We start from the raw sequence: 15,949 nt of genomic DNA on the forward strand, positions 1-15,949 counted from the left end.
GATGATGCAGACAGAATTCATGCATGGTATTTGTCAATTCAATGCAACACGAAATTGGATACTTGCAAGCCCATGGATTCGGCAAAGATACGCTTTAGCTCGGTGTATTTTGAAGAAATGTCTACGCACAGGAACTTGGAGAAACTTGACGCTCTACTATTTTACCGCGTCGTACATGCATTTCTCATCAAACAATTTCTTGAATCACATTTTAAACTGCCAAAGCGATAACAGGCATGAAAACAGGATATAGGAGATGGTGACCGATGTGATAGATATTTATCTCATGATCGGAGAAGAGTAAATCCCGACACGGAACGACATAAGGCAGCGCAGAATGGCCAGGCGACCCGACCTGGGAAGAAGCTTCGAAACGAACCCTCCGAATAGTTTGATCAGCTCAACAAGTTGCAAGAAAACTGAAAGATGATTCTCACTCCATGCTCGTGAACATGAACCCTTTGTTATATAATGTGAGGAAGCCATGGGCTTTTCCCCATCTGCACTGCGCTGCATCGCTCAGACAAACCAGACAGTTGCACTAATAAGAGCAGCCATTCTTTTCCACAGCAGCCATCGACAGCCCTCTTCTCTTTGATGGTTCAAGATGCAAAATAGGGATTTTTTGATTAGAAAATGCTTTTATATCGTGATTCTATAACTGAAAATGATGATGAACTATGTATACAATGTCAACAGAGACAAATGAGTTACATGGAACAGATTTTTGGATGCTCTTATACATTTTAAAAAGGAAAAAACGGTCAAAAATGAACCAAAAAAATGATGGAAAATGTCTGCCAGCGGCCAATCGCATTAATGCTTCATCTTCTTTTGCTTGGTAATGGCGGCTCGCAACTGTTTCTGCTTGTCGAATAAACTGCGCTTGGACTTGGAAACCACCGATCGTTTGTGGGCAATCATCATGAAATTCTTGTTTCTCGATTTCTCGCGATTGGTCGTACTGCCACGTTCCTTCTTGCCCTTGCGAGAACCAAACTTCTCACGACCTTCACGGCCTTCTTGAATGGATGCCATTCTTGCTTCGTAGTCCTGCTTTGTCTTCTTACGAGGACCAAGAATGGTGCCTTCGTCAACTTGTCCATCTTGTTCCCTAGACACACATTGTCAGTTCACACTGCAGCACCACACAAAAGCATACACAAAAAATCACTTACTTTTCATCAGCTGTGCGTTTGATACCGGCGACCGCTTCGGCTTCCTTGTTCATCTTGAGTTCATTCAATTTAGCAAAATCAGCTGGGGTAAGAATACGAGACGTGGCCAGTTTAAGTGCTGCTTCTTGCTTCTTGGCTTCCTCAGCACGTCGCGCTTCGGCTTCGGCTTTCAGCTTCAATTTCTCTTCCTCTGTCAACTCTTCACGTTCGTCCGCTTGCTGCATCTTGCGCAATTGACGTTTGCCAATGCGTCGCGTCTTGGGTTTCTGTTCTCCGTCTTCGGTCTTGTTCTCTTCCTTTTCATCATCGCTCATGGGAATATCAAGATATTTGCCGGTATCATCATCGGGCACATCAATCCAGCCGTCGTCGCTGTCACTGTCACTGCTTTCATCGACTTCCCAGCCTTCCCATCCGTCATCTTCGCCAGCCTCGGCTTCCTGACCTTCTTCTTCAAGTAACTCGATATCCTGGAGACCATCAATACCCATGGTACCAGCTTCGCCAAACTGGAATGATTTGATGGAACCATCTTTCATGCGCATGGAAGCGGATTTACCACGGTCCTTACGAGCAAGAAGTTCAGGGTTGATTTCTCGGAACAGAGCAATGAGGGATCGAGCACCAATCATCACGCCCTTGTCACGATGGTTCTTGTATTGGGCCAAGTCTTGCAGCAAGGTGGCGTCCATCGCCAACGGTTGACGAACACAGATTTCACGGATGCCATTGAGACTAATCACAGAAATAAAAAAATAAAAAATAAACGGGTTAGACATCAGCCATCAAAAGCGCAGCTCAATGACAAGCAGTAACTTACCCGACGGCCATGACTTCGTTGGACACACGATCGGTGATGAACTGATTCGCAATGGCTTTCAAGACCGGTTCCAGTACATCCGGTGGCACTAGGGCATGGGATGCTTGTGCCGCCGCCACCAAGACCATGGTCACATCACGCTGAGAGGGTTGCAAATATTTGATAAGAAGAGGATAAAAGCCAAACAAGGTCAATTGATGTACACCAATCACACGAGAAACCAGATTCATCTTCATGACGCGAATTTCCCAACGATCCTCTTTGGAAGCCAACTTTGAGTACAATTTCTCCGCAAAACCTATATCCAAAGTTCTTTAGCAAAACCGCCTTTTTTTATGTTCATCCCCGAGTCCTGTCCGCCTTACCTTGAGGGTCATTGAGTAAGTGCAGAGCCGAGAAGTTGAAGGATTCGGCCTTGCCCTTGCTTTTGCTCTTTCGCTTGACCTTTTTCATTGCCGCTTCCATTTTGCGTGCTTTTGATTTTGTCTTTTTGTTATGAAGATTGGCTTGTTGCATTTTCTTGAGATCCGGTATATCATCGTCCTCGTCTTCTTCCTCTTCCTGTTCGTTGTGATTCAAAAAGAATTTGATGGCGGTCACGGCGATCTTGGGTACAGGCGAAAAACAAGCTTCGGCAATCACGTTGACAGTTTTGGCATCGTTCCTAATTTACGTGAAACACATCATGAGTCAAATGGAGCTACGGCCATTAGTTTTTCCCCTCTTCTTAACTTACCAAATGTTTTTGTGGTACAGATCGATACAAACGTCGACACTTTTCTTGGCTGCGATTTTGTTCTCCTCACTGTTACCAGTTTTGCAAGATTCCAGCATGGTAAACATGTACGATTGAAGGGTTTTGTTGAGCTTGTTGTTCTTTGCTTTCGCATTGGAGTTTTTGATATCGTTGACGATATGGTTATACAACAATTCGCGCAGTTGCTTATCTCTGCACTTGAACAAGGTGAAAAACAGAGGAAGAAGTCTATACAAAATCAACCCATGTCAGCATTTGAGTATAGGATAATTATAGCTGTACTAATTTCATACCGGGTATTATCAAGAACGTTTTTGTTGCGCAAAAGAATGAGAGCTTGCACTAAGCTTCGACGCACTTCGGGATGAAGCACAGTACAGTATTCCTTGAGTAGATCGACGAGCTGTTGCGGGAAATTCTCGGTTTCTTTTGGATAACAACTGCATACTTGGCTCATAAAGGTGACCAATTCTGCCAGTTCTTTGCTTTCCTCGTCGGGTTTCAAACAAAAGATCGACAACATCGATTGAAAGTGTCGATATTGCTGCAAGAATTCGGCTTCATAGGACTTGGGATCACGCTTGATCAAGTTTTGCAATTGAGGTAAATGCGTCGGCAACAAAGCAGCTCGGTTACGTTTGCCCATGATGAAAGGAAAGACTGAAAAGCAAAAAAAAAAAAAAAAAATTGAAATGGGGACCTTTAACGAATCCTGCTACTCGATCCTTTTTTTTTTTTTTATTCGCTGTCGGTGCCCTCAAATTCATGAAGCCACATAATTATTTACAAGTCACAAATGATCGGAGCTCAATGCATGAGCTGCACTCCGACAGCATTCAGGGCATGAACTGCCCACAATGGGTATCGATCCGGTGTGCCATAGTACCTTGAGAAAAATTGATGGATCCACTGTGGAAACGTATCCTCAGCAATAGCACATCGCATTTCCTTCATAAGGCGAAGTTGAAAAGCCGTGTTGTGGACAGAAATCAAATGACAGCCTACCGTGTCCTTGGCTGAAGCGGTCAAATGAACGTATGATCGTGTGTATTGCCGACATGTAGGACAATCGCATCCTTCCTCGATAGGACCAAAGTCCGAGGCATATTTACCAGCCCGTAAGCGTACCACACCGTCCATTGTCAAGGCATTACCAAAGCGCTGTAAAAATCAATGGATGATTCAAGTATGAGTATTGCGTCGGATGACTCAATTGTAAAACTTGCTTTGAGGACTTACTGCTGTTCGCGTCGGGAATACACAATCAAACATATCAACACCTAGAGCGACACATACCACCAGATCCACAGCATAACTAGCAAGAAAATCAAGTATCGTCAGTCAGCACACGCTCAAATTTTCTCGCCAATGCAATGACCGGATACCTACCCGACCCCCATACAGTAAATGGGTTTATTGCTTGGAAGCAGATCCGTACACAAATGGACGCTATATTTTATAGAAGAATCGTCAGCTGTTAGTGTTATCGACTAAAACAATAAAATGATTTTCGTTCTTTTTTTGACTTACATTTTCCAAAAGGCTTCTTTTTCTTCACCTCCACTCAAACCACCAATAGCATAACCGGGCATATCCCGCTTGACCATTTCTTTGACACAGTAGGCACGGAGATCGCTGTCTAACCCGCCTTGAATGATCGGAAGTAGATTCTGGCGATCAGGGTATTGATGAGCCGCGATACATCGATCGAGCCAACGGATGGACCGTTTCATGGCTTCTTCTACGCGAGGACCCCGCACCAACGACGAAATAACATCATCCAACTGCATGATGATATCTGCGCCAATCGAATTTTGCAATGATATAGAGTGTTCTGGCGTGAGCATCATAAGGGAACCGTCATGCGGAGAAGCAAATTGAACCCCTTCCTATACGGTAATTTCGTTCAGTCTTTTTGGTTCCGGCTTGTCTCCCGTATCGTCCCTCCCCTCCTTTACCTCGGTCACTTTAGCTAGTTTAAGCAACGACACCATCTGAAATCCACCGCTATCCTAAATACACAAGAAACATTGATAACGCCGAAAAGTGACGATGGGCTACTAAGGCATGTCTTACTGTAAGAAGATTGCGATTCCAGGATTGAAAACGATGAGCGCCACCCACTTTATCCAGAGTCTCTTGTCCGGGTTTCAGACCCTATATCAAAAATCAGATCCAATGAAACGAGCAACCAAATATAGAGTGTGTAATAGTTTACCAAGTGATAGGTATTATTGAGCATGATCTGACAGCCGAGTTCCCTAATTTGGGAAGGCGTCAACCCTTTCAAAGTACCTTGCGTGCCGACAGGCATAAAAACAGGTGTGTTCACGGGCCCGTGAGGGAGCGTCAGCAGTGATGCCCGAGCCTTTGTCGTAGAACAACGAGCTACAATACGATAATCCAAGGCTGATCGCAGCGCATGGTATGTTCGCATGTCTTTGCTAAATCGTAGAGTGGGCCAAGACGTTGACCAAGTTTTGGCAGGAAAAAAAATGGTTTAATCACAAAAACGAACAATTACCAAATATAGGTTTCAGGTCACAGAATAAGCCGTCACATTTTTTCACCATTTTCAAATTTCGAAACCCAAAAATGCACAAAGTGACAAGTGGTAATTTTCTTTCCATCTGTCTATTCATCGATCATGGTAAGAATTGAATCATTGACTTGTTGCAGAACATATCAATAATCTATTTTACTTTAGGGAAAAGCAAGAAAAACAAGAAAGTTCGCTGAAGTCAAGCGTATGATCAGTACCAAAGATGCGAGATTGTAAGTGTATTTATGATTCATGACAACAAAGCCGACTCGTTACTCACCGATAATTGTGCCTTTTTTTCTTCTCTTTTGCATTACAGGAAGGAAAATAAAGAAAAGCAGAAAAAGAAGGAAGAGGAAAAGGAAAAGGCAGTGGTTCGTCAACTGTAAGTACCTGTTTTTCTTTCCTGATTCCATGGTAGGGCTTTTACTCAAATTTTTGGGCTTTTTGTACAGTCCTCAGGTTGCTTCGTCCATGTTTTTCCAGTATAATTCCGCTCTCGGTCCTCCTTATCATGTACTTGTCGATACCAATTTTATCAATTTCTCCATTCAGAACAAACTGGAATTGGTAAAGTCCATGATGGATTGCTTGTATGCGAAATGTAAGTTCCAGAACTGAATCGGGAGATCTGAGTTGATCAGAAAAAGACTAATGAGTGAATGGCAGCTATTCCTTGTATTACCGATTGTGTGATGGCTGAATTGGAAAAACTGGGTCCAAAGTATCGTATTGCGTTAAAGTAAGTTGTCTATAGATTGAAGTGAGAAAGAATGGATGACAAAAAACCATGGACGGCTGACATTGAATGTTTTCATTTTCACAGAATTGCGCGAGATCCTCGATTCGAACGGTTGCCGTGCTCGCACAAGGGTACCTATGCTGATGACTGCTTGGTTCAGCGTATCATGCAACATAAATGCTACATTGTGGCCACTTGCGATCGTGACTTGAAACGACGTATTCGTAAAGTTCCGGGTATTCCCATTATGTATATCTCAGGTCGTAAATACGTTATCGAACGACTTCCGGAACTTGGCACCAATACTTTTTAGACATTTTTTTTATACTTATCTCCCTGTGAACTGTAAATAAACTGCATCAATCATCATGTTCTTGTCCTTCAGGCAGAGTAACGATGTGTCGATCCATTGGACGCGCTATGGGAAGAAAAAAAAAAAGTCTCAGGAGTGAGCGCTTTCCGAAATAAAGGCGAGGGGCATTTTTCACATGCTTCGCAGCGACTGAAATTTCCTGCGGAAAGCGCTTAGGCTGTTTCTTTTGCATTTTTTATCAACTATCAATGAGTGAAACGAACGAGACCATGCGTATTGCTCTGGTCATGGGAGCTACAGGCAAGTTATGGACCGTTTGGGGAACTTTTTCAGGTTATCGACGATGACGATGAGGAGCACGGTTTAACAGCATCACTGTAGGAGCTGTGGGCAAAGCGGTATTGAAGGATCTTTTGCTGAACAGCACCTATGCCAAGGTGGTGATTGTAGGCCGACGCGCCGCGGAGTTAAGCAACGACATTCCGCAAGAGAAACTGGTATGATATGGTACAGTAGATGCTGTGCTCATTCGGGTATCTAATGCGTGGGTGGTTATACAGGTGCAGAAAACCGTTGATTTCGAAAACTTGGAGCAACATCGTGAAGCTTTTCGTGGAGTAAAGTAAGTAGTTGATTGCGTCAAGGGAAACGAGTGAAAATCGTCATGACTGATACGCGTGCCATGGTACAGTGACGTTTATTGCTGCTTGGGTACAACGCGTGCTGATGCTGGTGGAGCTGCGCAATTTAAAAAGATTGATCAAGGTTACGTGGTAAATTCAGCTAAAATTATCGCTGAAGAGAATCCTGCAAAGACACAAGGCGAGACCGTTTCTCCCATCCATTTCCTGTACTGTTCATCAGCGGTATGAATGAGAAAAAAAAAGGCACCAGTCATCGTCCCAAGAGATCCAACGTCCTTATCACTCTTTTTTTTTCTAGTCTGCAAACAAAAACTCGCTCTTCCTATACATTCAGACAAAGGGTGAGACGGAGGACCGGTTATCTAATCTTGGATTTCAGCGTGTATCGATCTTCCGGCCTGGCTTGCTAGAACTCGAAGAGCCTCGCAGCCGTCCGCGATTTGCCGAAACCATCTTTGCCACCATCTTTTCGCCCATCAATCGAACCCTGGGGCTTCATATGGCTGCTCAAGTAGGCGCAGTAGCACGAGCTATGCGCAAAGTAGCGAATGACGATCCAAAATTGCAAGGATTGATTGATAAGAAGAAGGCGACCAGCGAAAGTGGGTCGCAGGTGACGATCTACAGTAACAAAGATATCGACATGTTGAATGAATGAATGAACGAATAAATAATCAATCGATCGATTGACTGCCAACCTATAGAATATAAGCCATGCATGAGAAAGGTTTATTTCGGATGTGCTTGATATACATAGATTTATGGCTGGGTAACTGCAAATGACGCAAGAGAAAAGCAAAAGAAAAGGGACTATGGCAAGAAAAAAGTTAAAAAGAGCGAATGCAATATTATCAATCAAAGTCCATAATGTTCAGCTTCATACTCGAGATACTCCATTTCTCTGGACTGCAAAAGTTACCAATAGCGATGATAATAGTCATAGCGATGATAGTAATCATCAAAGTCGCTGTCGTCATCATAATCACGATAGAAGTAACTTTTACGGTTTTTGGTTCCGCGTTTCTTTCTGGTCTCCCGAATCTTTTCACTTCGGCGAGATGAACTTTCCGCAGCCGCACTGAGACCCACTAAGCCTCCATGAATTTCCAGAGCACGTATGATGACATCGTAAGCTTCATACAGACACATGGGCGCAGCTCCGCGATAGTGAGGATTTCGGACGGCATCGAAATGGAGACCTCTCAAGTCTATCTCGCGCAAACGGTAAACAGATGTGGCAGTGGACTTGGTGATACGTTTGCTGTCGTAGCGAAGATGATCAACAATAGACAGATGAAGAGATTTGACGACGCTGGAGTTAGTGGCAGTGGTAGAAGCAGAGGCAGAGACGTCGGCAGAGGTGGAAGAAGAAGCGGCAGAGGCAGACGTAGAGACGACAGCGGAGGTAGAAGAAGGAGCAGAGGCAGACGTAGAGGTGACGGCGGAGGTAGAAGAAGGGGGAGAGGCAGACGTAGAGGCGACGGCGGCGGTAGAAGAAGAAGCGACATAGGCAGAAGTAGTGTTATTGTCATTAGCCGATGCAGCCATTGATGGAGAACAGTTCGTAGAAGATATGGCTGGGTTTACTTGTGCATTGCCACTAGCTGATGAAGTGGTCGCCAAAGTATCGGTGGTGGAAGACATGGCTTGTTCGACGTGTGCCTTATCGTTCGTTGATCCAGCCGCTGTTGGTAAATCTGTCGTGGAAGGCGAGATTGTGTTTCCTAGTCCGCTGGTATTGACGGATCCGACAGTCGTGGTAGAGTCATTTGTCGAGGCCACGGTTTGGTTTGCCTGTTCATTATCATTGGCTGATCCAGACGATCCAGACGATCCAGACGAACCAGCTGTTGTGGGATCAGAGTCATGGGGCTCAGTTCGGTCGCTCTTGATTTCATATGTGTCCTTCAGTTGTCTGATCTCTTGAGCAATTAATTCAGGATGGTAAGAGTAATAGTGACGCCGACACCGCAGACACAAACGCAGTGGACCTTCCGATGATGCGATCGTTAAGACCGCTACCGAACCCCCTGTGCCACGAGGGCGGCCCTTGCAGTGACATTCATCGCAAATTTGAAACTGGTTGGCCACCACCAACTCATAGTGATTCTTATACTTTGTCTTTGGGGTGCCGAGTTTGGCGGTGGCGGCAATGTTCTGCCACAAGGGCATGTTGCGAATGACGAGATACATCGCGCGACATGTGGAAGCCATCCGCAAGATTTCGGATGGCTTAAAGTGCCCAAGAATGATGTGCCACACTTCGGCCGGAAGACGGCCCGGATGGTCTTTTTCATAGATATAATCAGCCTTCTTTACTCTCTTTCGAGAATTACGCACGCAAGTTCGATCCTTCGGGGCCCGCTTTTTTGGAACGGCTGCTCGCTGCCCATTGTCTTCGATGGTTGAAGCGGGATCTGGTTCACGTAGGTGTTTGGTCTGACTGCGAGTTACAACCATTATAAAGACGTTGTAACAGTAAGAGACTAAACAAGTGGAAGGGTGGGGAGGGGGGGGGGGATTTGGCAGGTAGGAAAGGAAGATTTGTTTTTTAATACAAAGAAATTCCTCAGGACAATGAGATGACTTTTCAAATACCGACGTGATGCTTTTGAGGGTTGGGTGCATAAAAACGGGTCATTTTATCAGTCAAAAGTTATTCATCTTGCACAGTAATGTGCTCTTAGTAAACTTATGAATTCAACATTATAGGAGCATCCGATTAGACTTTGGATCAAAAAAATCGACTGACAAGGTCGGGTTCTCAACCATTCATGCAGAAACTTTGACGGGCTTGATTGGGATAGATCGTCTTTTTTTTCATTCGCAGTGTGAAAGCACGTGATTCTGAGATGGGGCAAGATATTTTTGAAACAAAGCAGATGCGCCTTTTTTTTCCCGTTTCTCTTGTCCCCTTTTGTCTTGGTTCCTCACTTGCCTCTGCTTTTCATTTCTTTACCATTATGTCTGTCATTCTAGAGCCATCTACCCAATTGACGTTTCATCGTAAGTCTTGGTTACTAAGTGTAATAGTATTGTAGCCAGTCACTGACGAGCAAGGGGAACAATCAGGTCCTTTGACGATTTCCTCCAAAGAGATACTGACCGTGAAGAATCCCGGTTCAGAACCTGTAACATTCAAAGTCAAAACAACGGCACCTAGACAGTACTCTGTTCGACCTAATGCTGGTCGAATTGAACCAAAATCTGAAGTGGAAGTGCAAGGTAAGGGAGATGACGCGTGCATGGTATTTAGTAAGATGTTGTTGACCCGGTCTCCAAAGTCATCCTGCAGCCATTCAAGGAAGAACCAGAGGCTGACTTCAAATGCAAGGATAAGTTTCTTGTACAAACAGCTGTTATTGAACCACAGTTTGAGGATCTTCCAGTGGGAGAAATGGTAAGAATAAAAGGAGGGTCTGTCACAAATGGTTTGAACAACTGGACTGGCTGATGAAACTTTTATTATGCTTAGTGGTCTCGTGTGGAAGCGCAGAATAAGGAAGGCATCCACCAACATAAAATAAAATGCGTGTTCTTGCCCGCGTCGACCCAAGAACAACAAGAGACCAAGGAACCACCCGTGAGCCATCAACAGGTAATTCATCTCTTGGCAATTTCTGTACATCATTGTTTCTTTTTTTGTTTCATCCTGCTGGAATATATTTTTTATCGGAGACCAATGTGCTGATGGGTAATGACATAATTTTTTTGCAAGGCATCGACGATCGCTGCTCCTGTACCAGTTCCCACTGTTCCATCGTCCACATCTCATGAACCTGCACCTGTAACAAATAACCCAGTATCCGAACCTCAACCCTCCTTTGTGGCTGAACCCCAATCCCCACCCCAACCCAAACCCAGAGAAGTGCAACCTGTGGCAGCTGAACCTAAGGCACCGTCCGTGGCACCGAGGAGTGTGCAAGAGACACCGATAGTCACTGACCCTTCAAAGAGTGAACCAAAGGATGTGAGCGACGTGCCAAAGGCTGTCAATGTGCCACTGCAAGCCCAGCCCATTGTGACGGATAAAGTGACGCCAGTGAGCGATCATGATTTATTGACAAAAGAACTCCAGGAAGCGCGTGACATGGTGGAAAGACTGCGAAAAGAATTGGCTCAGGAACAGGAACAGCGAGGTTTGCGAGAACGTCGTGCTGGGGAAAAGACGGTTCCGTCCACAGATGCAGTGCATCAGCACTTGGCTGCGCTCGAATCTCCTCAATCGGTGGAAGGTTACCCACCTCAAGTGGTGTTGATGGTGGCGTTTGCGGTTTTCTTGGTGACTTATCTTTTCTTTTAGAATGTACAAAAAACCAAAAATGGGAAACCCAAAAAAAGAATGCTTTTAGAGCATTGATTAGGTGGCAAGAAAAGCAGACACCATCGTTGTTCCTTTTTCCCTTTTGTTCTCAAACCGATCTTAATAATACTTATTATTACTTCTTTATCACATGCAAAAAAAGAAAGACGGGCAATAAGGTGTCGTCAGCCGACCGAGTCAATGGATGATTTGTTTGAAAGCAATTCTCAGAGATCACTTTTTTTTTCCGGGTTCGAGGCTCTTGTTGGTGGGTTGCACAGTGCACAGTTACAGAGACTGCAAACACACAGACGAACCCCCAGTTTGGCAAGGCGGGAAGTTTACAATAGCAAGCCAACTCTTTTTTTTTATCTTTGTTTCTCAATGAGTCTTAGAGCCATTTGATCGGCCGTGGCGGCCGCTTCTTCAGGTCGCACAAACTGGACACTAAAAATTTTCAACAGCGCGACAAGGTTTTTTTTTTTTATTGCTCACGGTAAGTGCTTGGAAAAAATGATATAAATCCATGGCGACTATTGAAGGAATCCAATGTACGAGTTCAGCCACAATAGATCATCGATACTTGCATACACATGGATGAATGCATAACTTGAAACGGTAGTTTGGAAAGGCAAGGCAAGACATGAGCAATATAAGCTGATCAAGCGGGGTCGTGGAGTATCAGGTGAGAAAATTTAATTACAATTGAAGACAGTCAACAGAAAATGCTTCATAACAATGTGTTTTGTGTGTGTATCCTGGAAATTTTTTCGTTTTGTGGAACAGGTGCACAAAAAATTGCTTGTGCAGCAAGCAATCTGAGACGCTTTGAATTTTGGAGTATATCTCATGATGGAGATGCATCGAAAGCACCGACTACCAGGAACCAATAAAGAAGACTCCTTTCTTTCTGACGCCGCTTTATCATGCACCGCGGATGGTGGAAAGGACATGGATAGCCATGTAAACATATTTTAAATCTTTCGGAAACCATGCCAAGGAGTATCCGTGAAACGGATCCATTTTTCGTATTCCTCGACGTTTCATCTTCGTTCAATTTATCCGTTCATCCGACCGCAGCTTGCTTCGATACACAGTGAATGGAAGCAAGTAAGGAACAAGGAACACGAACAGAAGACCAACGGAGAAGGACACATAACGTACGTTGAAGAGCAACATGAAAAGAAAGGGATTGAAAAATTCACGATCAACGGCATCACTGAGCGGATGAAAATGGAGTGAACAGCGTGGATCAATACGGTGGGACCCCTGACATGTCAAAGCCATTGGCGTTATTGGATTGCTCTATGCCAAAAGATTTGTTCTTATTGACGTTTATCCATTGGTATTCATTGAAAAAAAGGAGGTGCTGCGTGTAAGAAGCGGCATGTGACGCAGTTTTGTTTTGTTTTTACTGTTTGGTGTTTTGATAGTTACCATTTTAGACTACCAACAAGAAAAAAATAAACGTGCTCAATTTGGCGGCTGAATGAAAAAGAAAAAAAAAACAATGATGACATGTGTATATGCACATTTATAAGATGGAAAGTTCTTGGAAGGAATGATGACATTGAGTTGGAAGTCGTAAGAAGCAAGCAGAATAAAACAGAGAAAGAGGGAGCCTCGGCCTAATGTACCGAACAAAGCAACTGGGTTTTCATAAACCAAGATCAGCGGCATCACGAAGGCAATGAAGCTATGGGCTTCAAGTCCTGGTAAGATGAATGACTTACTCTTTTGAATTGCTTTGAACGTTTAACAGTGAATGTCCATAAAATATAAAAGGTGGGAGGGAAAAAAAGACATGATATTGGAATACGAGGATTTCCCAACGAAAGGCGGAGTCGCAATGGCAACTGGTGCGGAATTGTAAGGGGATATTCGATGTGCTTCTTTATTGTGCAGTGATTTGTAGGTAGATCGGTAGAATATCGAACTTTGTATGTTTTCCAAAAGGGATTGTTTACTTGACACTTGATAAAAAAAGACTATCCTGAAGGGAAAAGAAAAAGTTAAGCCGGAAGACACCAAACCAGATTATCTCGGTTTATTTCATCTGATGATAACAGAAAAAAAAAAAAAGGCAACTTGCGTGGTGTGAAAAAAAAAAAACCGACCATTCAAATCGTACCAGTTAAAAAACCCTCTTTGCTCAGTTTGTTCTTTTTTTTCTTCTTCTCTTTTTCTTTCTTTTACTTTTGTTTATTTGTATACCTTTTCTTTTACATCGTTCTGCTATATCATCGTTTGGATGCTCCATCTTCAGCAGCGGTACAGTTTGATCACGCCTGATAGGTCCACTCCTTCGAGTCCCACCCTGTCACCGGCAGTTGTCACACATACCACTGCAACGAGTGTTCCGCAACGTCACTCCTACGACCAGTCCATGGTGGATCTGACCGAACTGTCCAGACTCCTACAGAAAGCTCAAGCCAAACCGGCCAGACCGCGTTCTCAACTTTTCCAAACTTCCAAACCGCCTTCACCCACCTCCTCGGCCTCGTCCTCCTCCAGTTCTCCGCAACCAACCAATACCAAATCCAATCCATCTCCCTTCAAATTACCCAGCAACAATCCCCGCCCTCCAATCACCCACCGTCCCGCCAGCACCGCTTGTTCCACTCCTTCTCAGTTCATCTTTAAAAAGCCGGAGTACGATCACCAATACCATCAGACTCACTTTCACCGTCAATCCAGTCAGGACCGCAAGGATTTCTTATTGGCATGGTCCGATCTGCGCCGATTTTTTGTAACCGAATCCACCCATCCTCCTCGTGCCCCCTCTCCTTCTTCATCCTCCACCTCTCAGCAACGCACTCCTGAAGAGGAGTTGAAACGATCTGACAATTTTGCTAACCAATTTCGTCAAAACATCGGCGGTCGTTATGGCACTTGGGGTAATTATTCTTGACATTATGCAAAGCAGAAAAAAAAGGGAATTTTTTCCCCTTTTTTCTGTTTGGACTGTTAGGGAAAACTCGGAAAACATGGGTTATTGAAGCTGGACTCTCTCATCCGATAGGACGCTACATCGGCAAGGGCGCAGGAGGATCGGTCCGCTTGATACGCCGTTCAGCCGATCAAAAGACATTTGCCGTCAAACAATTTCGCAAACGGTTGCCTCACGAAAGCGAAAAGGACTATGTGAAAAAGGTGACGGCGGAATTTTGTATTGGATCAACATTACACCATCCCAATATCATCGAAACCTTGGACATCATTCAAGAGGGCCCGCAATTTTATGAAATCATGGAATATGCTCCCAATGATCTGTTCAACGTCGTCATGAGTGGTATGATGTCGCGCGAAGAAATTGCATGCTGTTGGCGTCAGCTCCTGCAAGGTTTAGAATATCTCCACAGTATGGGCATTGCTCATCGCGATCTCAAGCTTGATAATCTCGTTCTCGATCACATGGGCATCTTGAAAATCATCGATTTTGGATGCTCCAGTGTATTCAAATACCCATTTGAAGATACCGTCACATTTTCCAAAGGTAAGCGTTCTTTCCCCAATATGAACGCTATACAGGAGAAACACTTGTGCCACCATGGCGGAAGGAGAAAAAAAAAAAAAAGAAAGACTTCGGGTCAAGCTTAACCTAAAATTGTTGGCTCACTTTTACCCTTCTATTCCATCTTGGGCATAGGCATCTATGGCTCCGATCCTTACATCGGTCCCGAACAATATACCCAACCCACGTACGATCCAAGACTGTCAGATGTATGGTCATGCGGTATTATCTTTGTTTGCATGACAATTCGTCGTTTCCCTTGGCGTTATCCTCGTTGCTCGGATCCCTCGTTTCGCGCCTATGCTACCAATCAGAATCAACAGCAGTTCAGGTTGTTGAAAGTTTTACCCCGCGAAGCAAGACCGGTCATGGCCGGTATTCTCGACATTGATCCTAAACGTCGCTCTACTTTGAGTACCGTGCTAGCCGACAGCTGGGTTCAAGAAATCGATGTTTGCAATGTGTCTCACCCTGGCCATCGTCACGTTCATCATGTCTTGGTCCCGCCTTCCCAGAGTCACCAGCGAGATAATCTCGTAGTAGTCACCCCTGAACCACCAGGCGTCGTAGCAGAAAAAGAGAAACGCAAACGCATGATTCATTCCGTCTCTCCCAGTCCCCTTGCCAATAGTCGACCAGCCTCTCCTGCCGGTATACCAAAAACCCCAGTATCCGAAAAACCTGCATTCTAATACCTTTTCATCAAACACTATCCCCCACAACCCCATCATCGATGAAAAAAAAAGAACCTAAAAAAAAGAACCTAAAAAAAAGGACAAGAAAAAAAAGCAGTAAAAATTCTTCACTGTATTCCCATTTCATCTTGTAACATAAATGCTTGCGCAGCGTTCATTTTTCATCATTTACATCTTATTCATTTTCCCATTCTTATCCCTTTTTTCTATTCATCGATTCAACTATTTACTTTATATAAAAACATCATTTTTTTATGCTTTACCACTTATTTACCTGCTTGCTTAGTATAAAAACGATCCGTAGTGTATAAAAAAAAAAGCAAGTAGTCTACCATGCTTTTTTACCCGCGTGGTCACGTTACACTAACAACGATGTTCATCGATCTTCCCATCGTTGCGATATCTGTCTAAAAGCGGCAAAAAAAATCCATCATCCATCAA

At 44.1% G+C, this 15,949-nt stretch overlaps 7 protein-coding genes across 7 annotated transcripts; 4 read left to right on the forward strand and 3 right to left on the reverse strand.

Annotated features, from left to right (window-relative positions):
* Positions 1 to 617: 617 nt before the first annotated feature.
* On the reverse strand, positions 618 to 3,442 carry BYT42DRAFT_566891 (SDA1-domain-containing protein). The gene is made up of 6 exons (XM_051568038.1): positions 3,049 to 3,442; positions 2,735 to 2,983; positions 2,364 to 2,662; positions 1,999 to 2,296; positions 1,179 to 1,913; positions 618 to 1,114 (listed from the first exon to the last, which is right to left on the reverse strand). Exons 1-6 carry the CDS (start codon positions 3,399 to 3,401, stop codon positions 817 to 819), a joined length of 2,232 nt encoding a protein of 743 aa, XP_051424827.1. The 5' UTR covers positions 3,402 to 3,442; the 3' UTR covers positions 618 to 816.
* A 31-nt stretch (positions 3,443 to 3,473) lies between these two features.
* Positions 3,474 to 5,235, reverse strand: BYT42DRAFT_308975 (queuine tRNA-ribosyltransferase). The gene is made up of 7 exons (XM_051562957.1): positions 4,974 to 5,235; positions 4,832 to 4,912; positions 4,714 to 4,767; positions 4,286 to 4,644; positions 4,145 to 4,204; positions 3,995 to 4,070; positions 3,474 to 3,916 (listed from the first exon to the last, which is right to left on the reverse strand). Exons 1-7 carry the CDS (start codon positions 5,190 to 5,192, stop codon positions 3,563 to 3,565), a joined length of 1,203 nt encoding a protein of 400 aa, XP_051424828.1. The 5' UTR covers positions 5,193 to 5,235; the 3' UTR covers positions 3,474 to 3,562.
* A 137-nt stretch (positions 5,236 to 5,372) lies between these two features.
* On the forward strand, positions 5,373 to 6,851 carry BYT42DRAFT_309049 (Fcf1-domain-containing protein). Its single transcript, XM_051562959.1, has 6 exons — positions 5,373 to 5,405; positions 5,463 to 5,530; positions 5,617 to 5,682; positions 5,753 to 5,901; positions 5,967 to 6,039; positions 6,124 to 6,851. Exons 1-6 carry the CDS (start codon positions 5,403 to 5,405, stop codon positions 6,350 to 6,352), a joined length of 588 nt encoding a protein of 195 aa, XP_051424829.1. The 5' UTR covers positions 5,373 to 5,402; the 3' UTR covers positions 6,353 to 6,851.
* On the forward strand, positions 6,118 to 7,707 carry BYT42DRAFT_309042 (uncharacterized protein). Its single transcript, XM_051562958.1, has 5 exons — positions 6,118 to 6,652; positions 6,734 to 6,849; positions 6,913 to 6,974; positions 7,044 to 7,218; positions 7,295 to 7,707. The coding sequence occupies exons 1-5, from the start codon at positions 6,601 to 6,603 to the stop codon at positions 7,652 to 7,654; spliced, it is 765 nt and encodes a 254-aa protein (XP_051424830.1). The 5' UTR covers positions 6,118 to 6,600; the 3' UTR covers positions 7,655 to 7,707.
* On the reverse strand, positions 7,696 to 9,501 carry BYT42DRAFT_566904 (uncharacterized protein). Its single transcript, XM_051568039.1, has one exon. The coding sequence runs from the start codon at positions 9,454 to 9,456 to the stop codon at positions 7,912 to 7,914; it is 1,545 nt and encodes a 514-aa protein (XP_051424831.1). The 5' UTR covers positions 9,457 to 9,501; the 3' UTR covers positions 7,696 to 7,911.
* Positions 9,502 to 9,959: 458 nt separating this feature from the next.
* BYT42DRAFT_593332 (PapD-like protein) lies at positions 9,960 to 11,299 on the forward strand (the record flags this gene model as incomplete). Its single annotated transcript, XM_051570690.1, has 5 exons — positions 9,960 to 10,002; positions 10,069 to 10,221; positions 10,281 to 10,396; positions 10,472 to 10,594; positions 10,715 to 11,299. The coding sequence occupies 5 exons, from the start codon at positions 9,960 to 9,962 to the stop codon at positions 11,297 to 11,299; spliced, it is 1,020 nt and encodes a 339-aa protein (XP_051424832.1).
* A 2,069-nt stretch (positions 11,300 to 13,368) lies between these two features.
* Positions 13,369 to 15,846, forward strand: BYT42DRAFT_566910 (kinase-like domain-containing protein). Its single transcript, XM_051568040.1, has 3 exons — positions 13,369 to 14,196; positions 14,322 to 14,795; positions 14,949 to 15,846. Exons 1-3 carry the CDS (start codon positions 13,551 to 13,553, stop codon positions 15,503 to 15,505), a joined length of 1,677 nt encoding a protein of 558 aa, XP_051424833.1. The 5' UTR covers positions 13,369 to 13,550; the 3' UTR covers positions 15,506 to 15,846.
* The last annotated feature ends 103 nt before the right edge of the window (positions 15,847 to 15,949 follow it).

Source organism: Radiomyces spectabilis (genome assembly GCF_025331425.1).
Source record: "Radiomyces spectabilis strain NRRL 2753 chromosome Unknown BYT42scaffold_5, whole genome shotgun sequence".
Classification (NCBI taxonomy): domain Eukaryota; kingdom Fungi; phylum Mucoromycota; class Mucoromycetes; order Mucorales; family Radiomycetaceae; genus Radiomyces; species Radiomyces spectabilis.

Coding starts and splice junctions, on each gene's coding strand:
- BYT42DRAFT_309049 (XM_051562959.1), top strand. Junction 5,683..5,752: donor AAGGCAGTGGTTCGTCAACT/GTAAGTACCTGT, acceptor CTTTTTGTACAG/TCCTCAGGTTGCTTCGTCCA. Junction 5,902..5,966: donor GGATTGCTTGTATGCGAAAT/GTAAGTTCCAGA, acceptor AGTGAATGGCAG/CTATTCCTTGTATTACCGAT.
- BYT42DRAFT_566910 (XM_051568040.1), top strand. CDS start 13,551: ATGCTCCATCTTCAGCAGCGGTACAGTTTGATCACGCCTGATAGGTCC. Junction 14,197..14,321: donor CGGTCGTTATGGCACTTGGG/GTAATTATTCTT, acceptor CTCATCCGATAG/GACGCTACATCGGCAAGGGC. Junction 14,796..14,948: donor TACCGTCACATTTTCCAAAG/GTAAGCGTTCTT, acceptor TCTTGGGCATAG/GCATCTATGGCTCCGATCCT.
- BYT42DRAFT_309042 (XM_051562958.1), top strand. CDS start 6,601: ATGAGTGAAACGAACGAGACCATGCGTATTGCTCTGGTCATGGGAGCT. Junction 6,850..6,912: donor ACATTCCGCAAGAGAAACTG/GTATGATATGGT, acceptor GTGGTTATACAG/GTGCAGAAAACCGTTGATTT. Junction 7,219..7,294: donor TCCTGTACTGTTCATCAGCG/GTATGAATGAGA, acceptor TTTTTTTTCTAG/TCTGCAAACAAAAACTCGCT.
- BYT42DRAFT_566891 (XM_051568038.1), bottom strand. CDS start 3,401: ATGGGCAAACGTAACCGAGCTGCTTTGTTGCCGACGCATTTACCTCAA. Junction 2,663..2,734: donor CTGTACCACAAAAACATTTG/GTAAGTTAAGAA, acceptor CACGTAAATTAG/GAACGATGCCAAAACTGTCA. Junction 1,914..1,998: donor AACGAAGTCATGGCCGTCGG/GTAAGTTACTGC, acceptor TTCTGTGATTAG/TCTCAATGGCATCCGTGAAA.
- BYT42DRAFT_566904 (XM_051568039.1), bottom strand. CDS start 9,456: ATGGTTGTAACTCGCAGTCAGACCAAACACCTACGTGAACCAGATCCC.
- BYT42DRAFT_308975 (XM_051562957.1), bottom strand. CDS start 5,192: ATGCGAACATACCATGCGCTGCGATCAGCCTTGGATTATCGTATTGTA. Junction 4,768..4,831: donor GGAATCGCAATCTTCTTACA/GTAAGACATGCC, acceptor TTGTGTATTTAG/GATAGCGGTGGATTTCAGAT. Junction 4,205..4,285: donor AAAGAAGCCTTTTGGAAAAT/GTAAGTCAAAAA, acceptor TATAAAATATAG/CGTCCATTTGTGTACGGATC.